Below are 14,044 nucleotides of genomic sequence, written 5' to 3' on the forward strand. Positions count from 1 at the left end.
GTGTATACAGTAAGCCACTGTATAGGACGGGGCGTGACAGTCATTTTACAGGCCATATGTATACAGTAAGCCACTGTATAGGACGGGGCGTGACAGTCATTTTACAGGCCAAACATTGACGAAAATGACATTCGTTTTTGCACCTCAGCACTGCGTATTGATTAGTCTCGTTCAACCAGACTTTTGTTGCCTGCGCAAGCTACGCCGAATAGAAGTCTGGTCAAACCCAGTGCTTTCGTTTTGTGACATCATAACGAGACTTACCGAGATTCTGGTGATTTTTTTCATTGGTCAAAGGTTGACACACCCTTTTTAACTTTTGAAGTCAGAATTTGAGTGACCCAAAATTACATTAAATATTTTAATTCATTAAAAAATTACCTGTATATGCATTCCTGATGTATCCATGTTTTCACTATTAACGAGAAAAATGTAAGAAAATGCTTCAAAAAGAATGGATATTTTACAATAATTCATGAAGCTAACAAGGCTATCGATACAAGTCAAACCAGATTACCTGAGTGAGAACTTGAAGGTGTTTTGAATGGTGTACAGGTAAAATCTCACTTGCTTTGCATACTTTTTTCAAACTTCAGTCAGCCTTGTTGGCTTTGTGCTCAGCTATGATTTATTCAATGGAAATATATGGCATTATTCTGGAGATTTGACACATTTTCTTACATTGTTCTCGACAAAAGTGAATACACGGGTACTTCAGGAATGCATGTATAGGTAACTTTTCTCATAATTTCATTATTCATTGAAATGTTTAATAGCGTTGACATAACGTCCGGAAACGAAAGTAGAAATACTGCCCTCTGGTGGTGTTAATGTTAGTGCACTGTGTTTGACCATACTCTTGAATTACAAGTGATCAACCGTCTGGTTGAACGAGACTACGTACGGGGCCCCGTACTTGGTTTACGTCTGCGGTGATACAGCCCTCGATGTAGATGTTACATGAGAGGAAAATGCACGGCCAGACCGGGGTTCGAACCCGGGACCTTCCTAACTCTAGACGGGCGCTCAACCAATTGAGCTATCTGGTCGCCGACGATCTACCCAGTCCAGTTCCGCTACACTAATGAGTTAACATTACACATAGTTGGCTTGATTTTAAAGATACAAAGTAATATAAGGTGTGAAAAGTATGTGATAATAGTATACGACTTGTATATATTCTAAAAATTAAATTTTGAAAATGGAATTTGCCAGGACCCCAGTGAAACTTTAACATTTTCCCGCGAAATCACGCTGTCACCTCTACTGCGTTGCCGTTATGTATGAATAGGGGAAAACACCTGTATTTCTTTTAAATTTATGCTTGCATCGGAAAGTTAGGATATTCATATTTACCATGAATCGCGCTAGCCAATGTTATTATGACCTCATGAATGTTGAAAAAAGAAATGTCATTCCTTAAATGTATGCAGTAGAAATAGTCTCACCATACATACAATATAGTATGTCCTAATGAACTTTAACCCTAAATGTAGAGTAAAATTAGCCAGTTTTTCAGATGGCGTTTTAAACTCTTATAACTAAAGACGCAACCAGCTTTTTATTCAGCAACGAGAGACAACAAGATACCCACGTGCCTGTATCTGCCAGATATCGTTTAGTTCCTCCTCTCTCCCTCCTGACTAGTTTTGATCCGTATATCACTCGTGGGGTCTGTGGTACAATAAACAGTATGCGGGCAAAGCTTCATTGATGAAATGAGCATACAATGCTCATTACTAGAAGTACCGGGCGGTATCATTTACTTTTATGTTGTCGCGCGCGTGTAAAGGTCGTCCACAATAAGATGTACATTTTTTTTGTATATAAAAAAACTTAATTAAGTCCTCACATATCTTGGCATATCCCAACAGACAAGAACAAATGTCGTTCATTCCGCCCACAGATCAACGCGACAAACAGGATGTGACGTCACATAGTGTTCCTTTTGCTTCCTTTTGATAGCGTACTGACATACGTCTATAAATGGCCAGGGTGTCATTTATACAGATATTTTATTACCTGTGGAAGATCCCAAAATGGCACGACAATTGAAGGATATGTTTAGCTACTGACGTCAAATCTTTGTTTTATCTTAAAATGTACTTGCTGGTCTGGAATATCGCGAAACCGTGAGTCGTGTTCGTAACGAGTTTGAAAAAACGACACTTGGGAAAACTGGGCGAGATATTAAACTGTAAATTAGCCATTCACTTCTGTGATAAGAATACTGAAGTAAAAGGTCCACGGGGTAACTTCCCCTCAATATATTTACTGCACAGTGGAACATCTAAACAAATATAAGTATATTTCAAAAGAATACACGCTAATTCTGAATAATACAACGGGTAAAAAATCCTTTCTTGACAAAAACTTTCTGTATACAGCAATGAAGCAAGTTTAAGACGAAAACCCTGTATATCATGCAATGCTCCGATAAGAAGAGTTTATTGTCGACCAGCTGATTATGACGTCGGCATATCCCAACTCTAATTATACAATGTCAACCTCTGTGCTTCACACGGTATGTATCAGAATGTTTGCACTTCATTCCGAGAACTAATAATACAGTCAAAACTACCTTGACGGACACCTGCAATTAGGTCTGTTTTGAATGGAATTTGATATAAAATATGTTAAAACATTTAAATGTGAAACAGTGTCCCAACAAAGAATATGTGGGTCTATAATTCATTTCAAAGGGTACAATGGACTTGTATTCTGTTAATGAAGGACAAGGGTGGTTCCGACACCATCGCCAGTATATATATAGTGTGTCCGGGAATGGTTTTGGCAGCAGCATTTTACGCGATAAACCAGCGTCTCGTTCCTTTCTTTATTCTTTCTCTCACCTCCCTCAAAATCAAGAATGGGTCACTTTACGTTTAGAAGAAGTAAATTCGGATATCGGTTGTGATAGTAAGTTTTTATTCCGTTTGATTTAACAGTTTACGATATTTCAGTCCACGGAAATTGTAATAAAATACACAATTTACAAGTCACCGAAATTACTACATCGTTTCAAACGATATCATCTGAAGGAATCTAGCGGAAGAATACATATGTAAACTATATACTATTTAACCTTTCACCTAGCATTCACCCCCGGGCTGTCAGCAGCGCAAGGATATAAGTAGATACACTGCAGACATGTGTACTCTAGATCTGGTGCTCGACTCGTGTTATAGGATATATACACGTTCTGTCCCTGAAACATCGAGGTATGTGTATTTTTTAAGGAAATCTAGACTTAGTTTTCTATCCAATAGGAAAGTTTTGAACATGCGTTGCACTTGAAAGTTGTCAGGAAGCTGTAGTGTTGGGAGAGTATGTACAAGTATTGTTATCTTGAATATCATAACGTAACCAAACAATACGTAATTAAACTAATGATTGTTTTCATACTCGATAAGAAAACCCGAGATATATTGTTTTTGTCTGTGGGGTGGTCGATTTTCCATTTAAGATTATATTGTATACCTGGAGTTGTCAATACGTTAGATAGTGAGTCCTGTTACCAAGGGTGGGATATATTCAGTCGTCGATAAAACGGTGACTTTGTCATAGATCCGATTTTGATATGAAGTTTTATTATTTATGTGTGTGTGTTTAGGGAAATATAAAATGTCACCTATATCGGTTTCGAAATGTTTAAATCCAGACACGGTTTGTCATTCTATAATGTTGCAGTTGATATCGTTGAAGTCTAGAGGAGTTACGATCGTGTAACAAAGTTGAAATGAAATAGATAGTCTAGAGGAGTTACGATCGTGTAACAAAGTTGAAATAAAATACAGTCTAGAGGAATTACGATCGTGTAACAAAGTTGCATTCGGAATACCCTTTCGTCATTTTCTACGAAACTGCTCTAGGTAGCATAGGCGAGGTGTTCCGAATGACACAGTTGAAATGAAATACCTAGTCTAGAGGAATTACCATCACAACTAACGTTTATTGATGTTAAACATAGATTTCTGATGATGTTAGCCATTATTTTACTTTTTGTTTTTAATTATACAGAGTTACTATTATTTTAAAGTATCGGAGAAGTGCAGGATAGGTCCTAACATGATATGAAAATATTTACAGACTTCGTTTAGACGCATTATACAGTTTGTCAAACAACTTTAATGACATTGATGGGACTCCTTTTAGTAACAGCAACATTAAGTGAAAGCATTGGTCTGAATATTGAGTTATTAACTGTACACGTCAAGGCATGGAAAACGCTTCTAACCTTGAATTTGAAAGTTGACCTATTCTATACCACATAAAGGAACCATGTTCAACCGATAAGCTTACAGGTGGTCAGGATAGGATATATACACGTATTGCTGCTGTATATTGAACGTATCGGCACGCAGATAAGAGTTGTTCACACTGTATTGATTTTAACAGATAACAAAAGAATGCATGTCAGTAATGTTTAAAAGCCTTGCACTCAAAGTCAGCGTGAACCCATTATACATCCTCGAGATTCCTGGGGCTACGATCACTTACGAGGGGAACACCCAGATATTCGAGGATGATCTTTTAAGTACGATCACTTACGAGGGGAACACCCAGATATTCGAGGATGATCTTTTAAGTTAAGATCATTTCATTTACGTTATACTTCTATGATACATCAGATTGTTTTGCTGAATGATGACGCTGAATGATGACATGACGCTGATTGATGACGCTGAATGATGACGCTGAATGATGACATGACGCTGAATGATGACGCTGAATGATGACGCTGAATGATGACGCTGAATGATGACATGACGCTGAATGATGACGCTGAATGCATTTAATTTTACTGTATATTGCGAAGTGGTGACACATTCTCACTAAAGGAGACCGTCATTTATATAATACATATATTACCGTATAAAATTATGTTTGTGTCACCATATTGCTTGCAAAACATTCAACGAAACTGAATAAGGTAATAGACATTTCAGTAGTTGTAGCTCCTGGAAAATAAAATCACCGCACACAGTTCACTGAAGGTTATTTCTAATGCTGTTATAATGTAGAATTTTCTTCAGTTTTAAAGTTTTATATGCATGACGTCGGACCTGAGCCAAATTGTTTTTAGCTTTGTATATTAATGAATCTGAAACTAACAACTACAACAAAACTCTAGACGTATCAAGTTAAAAAATATTTCAATATTACTCGTGGCTTTAATAGGTCTTTTGGATCCATATTATAAATTCCAAAAAACCTAAAAATTTGAACTGTTTTAATTGATTTTTAAAATATCTGAAAAATATTTGAGATGACAAATGCATCATTTTAGGTGTTTCCCTGCTTATACAATGTAAGATGCCTCGAGCGAGTAGCCCCGGGCTCAGGTTGTCATAATGAACCAAAGTGACACTTACTTTGCAAATTACGTTATGATGTAACTTCCGTTCTGTTGCAACTATTCTATAGACTATACATAATTTATCAAATTAGCATTATATGACCCAAGGCTTGCTTTGCGCGAGGATGAAGCTTGACGCCTTACCACGCCTTCATTTTATCGTATTCTAGCTCCAGGTCCCACGGGTCTAGTTTGGGCCATGGATGGGACCACCAGCGTTAATTTCCTCTTATAGAGCTGTCAAGGACGAAAACCAAGGAAAGGGTATCAATTTTAAATACACTGCATTTACTGTTAAACACCGATTCATATGTCACATATACGCGATCAAGACGATAAACCCCACCATGAATGCTACGCATATTTATTGGTAAATATTTATATTTTCCTTTTCATGTATTTTGTCATGGAAAAATCACATTATGCTATACGTATATATTTCCAATTTTGCTTGGCAATAATAATGATGTAACATGTAAGATATCAACAAACAGTTTGACAACGTCATATCGGCCAAAAATTGTCACAAAATGTATATATAAAGATCCAGTGACTGTTTATATCAAATGGAATTGTGGTCATGTAACACCCAATACTATCGCTGACAAGCTTAGGGCTTTACGTTGTTTTGTCTGCTCACATACACCTTGGACATATTTGAACACACATGAGGTGTCCTGTCCTGCTATGGTTTGCAGCCTAGGTTACAATGGAGAATATCTCTATTATTCTATTTACTTGATACACTGTATTCACTGGAATAAACAGTATAGATTGTGACAAAGTGGCCTAAATAATGTATAAAAACAGACTTATTATAGAATGCTCCCGTCTCCTTAAGTATACGTTAGAAACGGGTTGCACTTATCGACCTATTGCCTTTATTTATAAATCTGAAATGATATGTGATTTGTCAAGACTGCCTATAGGCAGTCTATTTTTATACAGTCTTGCGAGGACGAACCCGCCAGGTATGTGTAGATATACAGTAAAAACTCTTTATAACTCGTTATTTTTGACACCTCGCATACTACTGCCAACAAAGTTTAAGGTCATTTTTTTCTATTTTTTCCTCAAAGAATTCCTTTAAATGCCTCCCTCAGTTTATCGCCAAACACCTGTATAAAGACAACATTTCTGTGCACAATTGATGACATTATTACTACGTTTTACTTTAGTTTATAAACGTTAATTATTACGGGTTTTCCAGGGGATATCCATGAAGGTATTCAGATATCTGCTTAGTTGAGTCTCTGTACATACCCATTGTACCGTCACATAGAAAGTGAAACGTTCCCTCAATCAGCTTCGGACACTGTCATGATACTAGACCAAATAGACATCTATACTTTTATAATTAGTGTGGCGAGTATAGCCAGTCTTATATTAGCGCGTTTGTGAAATCGCATCATCACGCAATATCTCGGCCAACTTCTTAAAACAAGGTCTGATTCCTTGATTTGATGAATATGCTTGGAAGTCAAACATACTTTAGTTCTATAGGACATTTATCTATATAATATTTTGTATTTTGACAACACGGAGGTTTTATGTCATCGATTTATTCGTTTTCCAATGGAAAAAAATCAGACAAAACCCCCCAGAACGAAAAGTGTAAGAAAGATCGATGAATGATTAATATTCACAAATCGCCCTTCAGACATTAATGTTATCATAAAGTCATTTAGTGCAAATACTCACGCTAATATATATGATACAGCTTGTCAAGGGCAGATAGACATATGGGTGTTTTGTGATAAGACTACCCGATTATCATACTCTGGCTTATATCGAATGATGCAGTTCAGTCAGTGCAGATATACATAGGGGGCGTTTTATGTGAAGACTACGGTAATCGTTACAAGAGGTAATAACGACAATATGACATATTTCTGTGATATGCGTATATTTACGATGCAGTTAGACACCTAACACGTTTGTGTGTGATAATGATTGATGCCTGTGGCGATATCCTGGCACATAATGAAATGCGAGCTGTCACATTTTCTGGACTGTAAAGGAGAATTTGATTATCTTTATACATAAATATATATATGTCTGTGTGAGAATGTGTGTGTGGCATGCGGTTACCATAGTGACATTTTCCTACAGACATACTGCGGTCACTCTCAAGCCTCGGGAATCCATTATAAGGTTCTCTTAATAACAAACAATAGCCCATTTCAGAACGTTTTCATCAAAATTTAAAATCAATGCTATTTTTTTTTCATTTTGAAATTAGACTGTACATTCCAATTTGCCTATGATATGGATACTTTTTGTAATTTGTATAAGCACTGTACGTACTAGACCAGTCCCCAATGATAACAGTCAGTAATCAATAAGAGAGACGAGGAACTCGGAACAAAGCCAGTTTGCCAAAAAATCGTCTAGATTCAATCTGTGACAAATACTATAAGATTTGCATATTGATCAGCGTGTGACTCATAGCCCACAACAGTGAACTTGTACGTTTTCCAAAACAACACCAGGCCGTCCTCTCGACGCGATTAGAGACAATTTTGTCTCATTTGAGTTTTGCAGCATACGGGACTGATTTTAATACTTGAGCAATTAGGTTTTATGACAATTTTATTCGTTTATCTTGTTTTCAGTTTATAATTAACTTGTTCGGGGGGAATTACACTATAAATATACGCTTGAAATGTACAAGAGCTATGTTTTGTACTTGTAAAAATGTGAGTGTATCGGCAAGTACAATGCTATTTGATGACATTATATTACTACGTCGTTGATTAAACTAACTTTTGATACTGATTCACAAACGAAAAACGCTTAATACTATTAAGCGACATCGATCGGCAGACAAGATTTCTCACAATACTTGCATTCGGTGCATCCAAATACATGTGCTGCAGCAGCCCGGCTAGCACTTGGTGACATGACGCGGTAATCGAGGTATCGAGGTAGGCCCTTGGTTTCGTCCTGCACGTGTTTGAGAAAGTGTCGGGAAATGTTGGAAAGCTGTATTGATCGCGTGCATTACCATAATCGACAGCTAAAACGAACAGATATTAGTAACTTTAAATTCTTTCCGGCGGCTGAGCATAATAAAGCGAAGCTGCGTGCGATACCTGAGTTGTGGATGTCTTCGGTGTATTGCGATGTCAGTCACGCGATCCTGGCGATGAGGTCGTGATCCAGTCACGTGATATCTAAACACTGTCTTCATCTCTTTCACAGAGGGCATTGGGCAGAGTACAGGAGAGCGTCGAACAGCTGGTGTCGCAGGGGGTCCTCGTACGACAAACTAACAAGTTACAAGGTAAGCAATACTGTAATATTCATACATGGGCGGGTTTTATGTAAGCTTAAATAAGTCAGCTTGATTATTTATTAATTGAACAAAGAATGAAATAGATTCCCCCAAAACAAAATTTGTTAAATTTGATTTTAATGAAAACGATTAAATGGTGTGTGTGATTTTTTTCTTGTGATGAAAGGTCTTTGTCAAAAGAATGTTACGCTTCAACGTCTTCCATTGACTTTGTGCTTCCTTTTTCTCGGGAAGAATAGTCTTTTAAGCATGATTGTATGCTAACAATACTTCTACAGCTGTCAGATATTTATTGTATTTCTATACAATAAAAGACTAAAATGTCAAGACTGAAATATAATATGTCGGACTTAGTGAGCGTATTTATAAAATGGAAGTTGTCAAGTTTCAAGTTATTGGCTTTTTACTCGGACACAAGTATTTTATGAGATGTCGGAATATTGAAAAGTGCTACATGGTTTGGTAAGGGGTATTTCAATTTACAAACCGCACACGTGTCCGGCCGGTAAGAAACTCTGCAGGTAATTTAAATTCAGATTTATTTAATGCACATTTAAATGATAGCCCTGCTTGTATATGTGGTTCACCATTCGAAGATCGTGATCATTTTTTCCTGCATTGTCCTTTTTATACTAACCAAAGACTAATATTACTTAGCTCTCTGTCAGCGATGAGTGATGCTATTCCACTCAATACCCAAACTTTTATTTATAGTTTCCAATCTAGAGACGTAAATATGAGTATAACTATTGTGGAGACGGTTCAGAATTACATTAGAGACACCAGACGTTTTTAATAGATTCTTAAATAGCTTTGTAAAATAATCTCTCTTACAACAATTGCGATATTTGAAATATGTATTGTCAAATCAAATTCAAAGTACAAATAATCTCTTATCTTAATACTTAAAGAAACATCTGTAAAAGTAACATATATATAATATGTATATACTGTTATGTTTTGTAAGTAGAGGGCTTATATAGGCTATGTCTGTTGTCCAATTCCTTTTGTACATAATATCAGTACAATAAAATATTCTGAAATGAAAAAACAGAGATCTCTAATATCGTACCTGTAGCTTAACCATTTACAGAGAGACTGTGCATTACAAGCACAGCATCTCCACGCCAACCCAGGACACAGTCAGATACTGGGTATTGTTAAGATCGTATGGAAATTGATATTTATGTGAAATGATGAGCATACAAGGTTCCTTTTTTCCATATTTAATGTCATTCTGAGTAAAATTAATCGTCCGTAACAGTCACGGTCTGTGTACAGACTTCCTAGTCAGATGTATTTTCTCTAATATTTTACGAAAAGCAATAATTTTACATTCTAAAGTCATTGTCAACTGATACCTAGTCTGTTAGGAAAAAATGAAAATACTGGAATAATTTGAAATCCTAACTCCAGGGTGCAGAACACCTTATGAATAGGTGTACCGCAATCGACGAACCAATAACCCACATCTCTAAATCGTTATATTTAGATTTCAAGTTCAAGTTCTTTATTAACTTTAAGTCTTGCGACTTATCAGTGTAAAAATATATTAAACAGGATATTTACATATGTACAAAAAAAGCCACATTGGTCACAGGAGAATGAACAATACACACATACACACTGTCATATATCTGATCGGCGCTTATTTGCCGCTATCGGATACTTTCCAAGATAACATAATCCTTTAATATTCGGTGTATTAAGTAATTGAACAAGCTTATATACACTAGGGTTATTTCTATAGTAACATTTTAAATACTTCCGTCTTAAATCTGTATATCTTGTGCAAACTAAAACAAAATGAAACTCTCATATCAAGGATCATACCAACACAGAAGACGTAGAAATATTAAAACGTTTGATAATATTTACAAGAAGAACAACGGGGTTATACAATATTCAGAAGTTAATTATTCGTCATGCTAACAAAACTTATAACAGTGTGTCTGAGCGCGATACACGTTTTCTTTAGATATAGAACTTGATCAACTTAGCAAGGTTCTATCGTCACGAGGGTGTACAGGTATATTATATGATTTTGTTACCATGGCAATGCCTCGTACACAATTTATGCGACGTCAATTGCTGACGAGATAAATCTGGAGTCTCATTATGCACCTCACACGAGCAGACGTGGCTAGATGACGAAGCATATTCAGTTACAACAATGACTTTTTACTTCAAAGAGGGACGTGCTATTGTTCTTTAACAATTTCATGGCATGTGTTGTCCTTAAACCAAATTCAGTATTTTTTTAAGTTGAAATTACATGTAAAAATAAATATTGCTTTTGATTTGACATTTGCCTTGAAATGCATCAACGGAAAAAACTCTCAAGCTTACAAATATTTCATCAAAATTTCCATCAGCCTTGGTCTGACTTCAGGAACAGACTCAGCTAGCGTTGATACAATACATAAAGTCTGTTTAGATGACCTGATATAAAATATCTGGGAGAGAATGACCGTACATAACGTCGGAACCACAGAATTTGTGCACAGGGACATGGTAATAAAGTACATGATGTATTGTGTTACTTATCCAGGTGTCTTGGGAATATCATTAGACGATTTAGGGTTTAAGAACTACATTCAGACCCCCTCCCCCCTCCTTCAGGGGGACTCCCTAATGTCAAAAGGGAGAGTTGACATTCATCATTAGCTGGAGTTAGGGCTTTTTCATTTCTGTGTCCACTTTCTTTTCCTAATAATCCTTAATATGTGTTCCTCTATACATCACCGAACCCCTTCATGATACCAAACTATGGCTGGACAGAAGATGGCAATACTTATGGTTTTACTAAACACACTGTCAGACTGTCAAATCAGACTTGCGGATTTCTGGCCTGTGTGACTAATATGTTGACATGGAGTGCGAGGTTATTTCACAAACCCAATGGGAAGCAGTGAGTTGAATCCCCAGGGTATACGGACTAAACAAAACTGATCGTCTACGATAAATATTGAGATGCAAATTTTACCAGTCTACTTCGATATGTTGAGATGTCGAGATGGATTTCGGACAATGCTAATGTTTCTTTCCTCGAGGGCGTGCGATATACTGTCCCTGTTAGCTTAACGACATTCACTGTCTTTATGCTATTCTCCTTGAAACATTGACACAAGAAACCAAATTAAAATACATGACGTTTTGAGACATATGTTTAATGCACACATAATTTGTATGCTTTTTATTTTGTTTTGAAAATATAACTTTTCAATGAAAAAATAAGAATATTTTTGTTAAGCTGACTGACATTGGTGTTTAGACGTAGATGGCTCATTAGCAGCAGGTGTTTCGTACATGACAGGAAATAAAGCCACGTTATTGGGGGCATTGTCAACTTACTGAGTTGTTAGGTCTATACTTTATATTTCTTTACTAGTTCAATTAGTTTATAACCATATGCACATTTTTCATTTGTCATCTTTTATCGGTATTAAAGAGATACATGACGCCGGAAACGTTTTTTTTTGCATTTTCAAAGATTGACAGAGAAATTGATATACCTTAAAATCAATACATAGTTAGAATATCCAACCAAAGTTGTCGATTCGTCTTGCCACCAAACACTAGAAATCTGTCCTCATAATAAATGTAAATTTGAATCGTCCCGCTGGTTCTACGCGCCATTGCTGATGAATATTCAACAGAAGTTTCCGAAAACGAGTCACGTGATAATTCGAAACACAACAAAAATGGATAGTGAGGTAAGAAACACGTGGTTTTGTTTACGATATTAAAATCGGTATGTGGGTAATGTAACACCACCACTGTGTTTAATTCTCAAGCAAAGCAAGTCTTTATGCTTAAAATATTACCTCCCATAATGTAGTATTCCAAATCAAAGTAATTTGGCCAAGTTGGGAACTTTCAGTCGCAAGTTTTACATTTTAGCGACGAACAAAAATAGCTACCTGTCGAGAAGAAAAGAAGCAACATCCTGGTTCCACCGCAACCCTAGTTCTGCCTGTTCCATCTGTTGATGTGCTCCCAATATTAACTCGACTATAACCTGTTAGTCTGGCAAGCTCGAGTTTCCGTCGTTTCCGAGCCGAGGTTGTTAAATATTCAGCTGGACGACCACGTTTCGGTGCGTGTGTCGCCATATTGTTTTGGTTTTCGGAGGTCGGGTCATGAGCTCGGGTCATGAAGGTTACGTCATGTCACGTAGCTTGTAATTATGCAAAGTAACCTTTTATGGGAATTTATGCCGACCGGCATTTATTCATTTTTTTTTAACTTTATATTTACAGCTCTATGTTTGTAGAAACTTTTCAAACTTGGTATTAGCGTAAAGTTTATAACTTTCTCTATCGAGGACTTTTATAAGAGAGAAAGAGCTTTTCCGGCGTCATGTATCTCTTTAAATGAAGATTTAGTTTGAAATTTTGATATTTTCAAAATAAAACCAAGTGAAAGATTTACGTTTGTCCTTTTCGAAGCTTATAATGAGTTGAGATCAAACTGAGTTCCTTAATCAAATTTAATTTCAGAACGCTTGGCTTGACTCTGTAGAGCTGTACTTGAGTAATCGTCAAAGTTCTCAAGACCTTTCATTGTTGTATCTTAGATTCAATAAGTTGGGTTCGTTTATGGGTTATTAGACTTGTACGTCAACATCTGGGAAACTAAGGCAATAAAATGTGAGGTGACTTCTCTGAATCATTCACAACTTTTTAAAATGTCATAAATATACTTCAAAATCATCTCATTCTGTATAGTGCAAAACTTCAATGAAAAAAGTCGATTCAGTATTCAAAGAAGAAATGTCAGTATGTGCCAATACTGATTTTTGTTATTTTGAAGTACGTTTCTTGTGTCAGCTGTAAACCCGATAAGTCACGTCCGCGCTGTACATCTGTGAAAGAACTCGGAAACAACCTGTTTATTGAGAATCGTCTAAAGATGTAGATGGTCTATGATATGGTTGAAGGTACATAGAGATCACCTAACCAAATACATATGTCAACAATATATTTTTTAAATTATTTAAAGCTTCACCTCGAACATTTGATTATGTATACCATAGTATTAGAAAATATGTCACAAAAAATATCCAGTTTGTATTGATGACAAAAGTCAATTACGAATGTATTATATAGTACAGAATATCATTATATAGTACAGAATATATTATATAGTACAGAATATCTTATATAGTACAGAATATCATTATATAGTACAGAATATCATTACTCCGGACGTTTGTATTTAGTGACAGAGGCACGGATGTAACGGTTCCCAGTTTGTCAACCAAGATGTCAAAATTAGGAGTGCAACCTTGTTGATCCGGATAGTATTCAATCACAGAATACAAAAGTATAAACATCCTGTTCTCAGTGACTGAATACGTCCGGAAAACACGCACTAATCTAACT

General features: G+C 36.2%; 1 protein-coding gene across 3 annotated transcripts in view; it reads left to right on the forward strand.

Moving 5' to 3' along the window:
* Positions 1–14,044, forward strand: part of LOC110450587 (7-dehydrocholesterol reductase-like) — a 67,602-nt gene that overhangs the window by 35,216 nt on the left and 18,342 nt on the right. For 2 of the 3 annotated variants that reach the window (XM_021498189.1, XM_021498188.1), the window contains exons 1-2: positions 3,136–3,221; positions 8,564–8,645. In XM_021498189.1, the coding sequence (XP_021353864.1) occupies positions 3,151–3,221; positions 8,564–8,645 (153 nt within the window). In that variant the 5' untranslated portion in view covers positions 3,136–3,150. Of the gene's footprint in view, positions 1–3,135; positions 3,222–8,563; positions 8,646–14,044 lie in introns of those variants that run through there. The other variant, XM_021498187.1, reaches the window with a different exon arrangement.

This window comes from Mizuhopecten yessoensis, unplaced genomic scaffold (genome assembly GCF_002113885.1).
Source record: "Mizuhopecten yessoensis strain PY_sf001 unplaced genomic scaffold, ASM211388v2 scaffold5343_1, whole genome shotgun sequence".
Classification (NCBI taxonomy): Eukaryota; Metazoa; Mollusca; class Bivalvia; order Pectinida; family Pectinidae; genus Mizuhopecten; species Mizuhopecten yessoensis.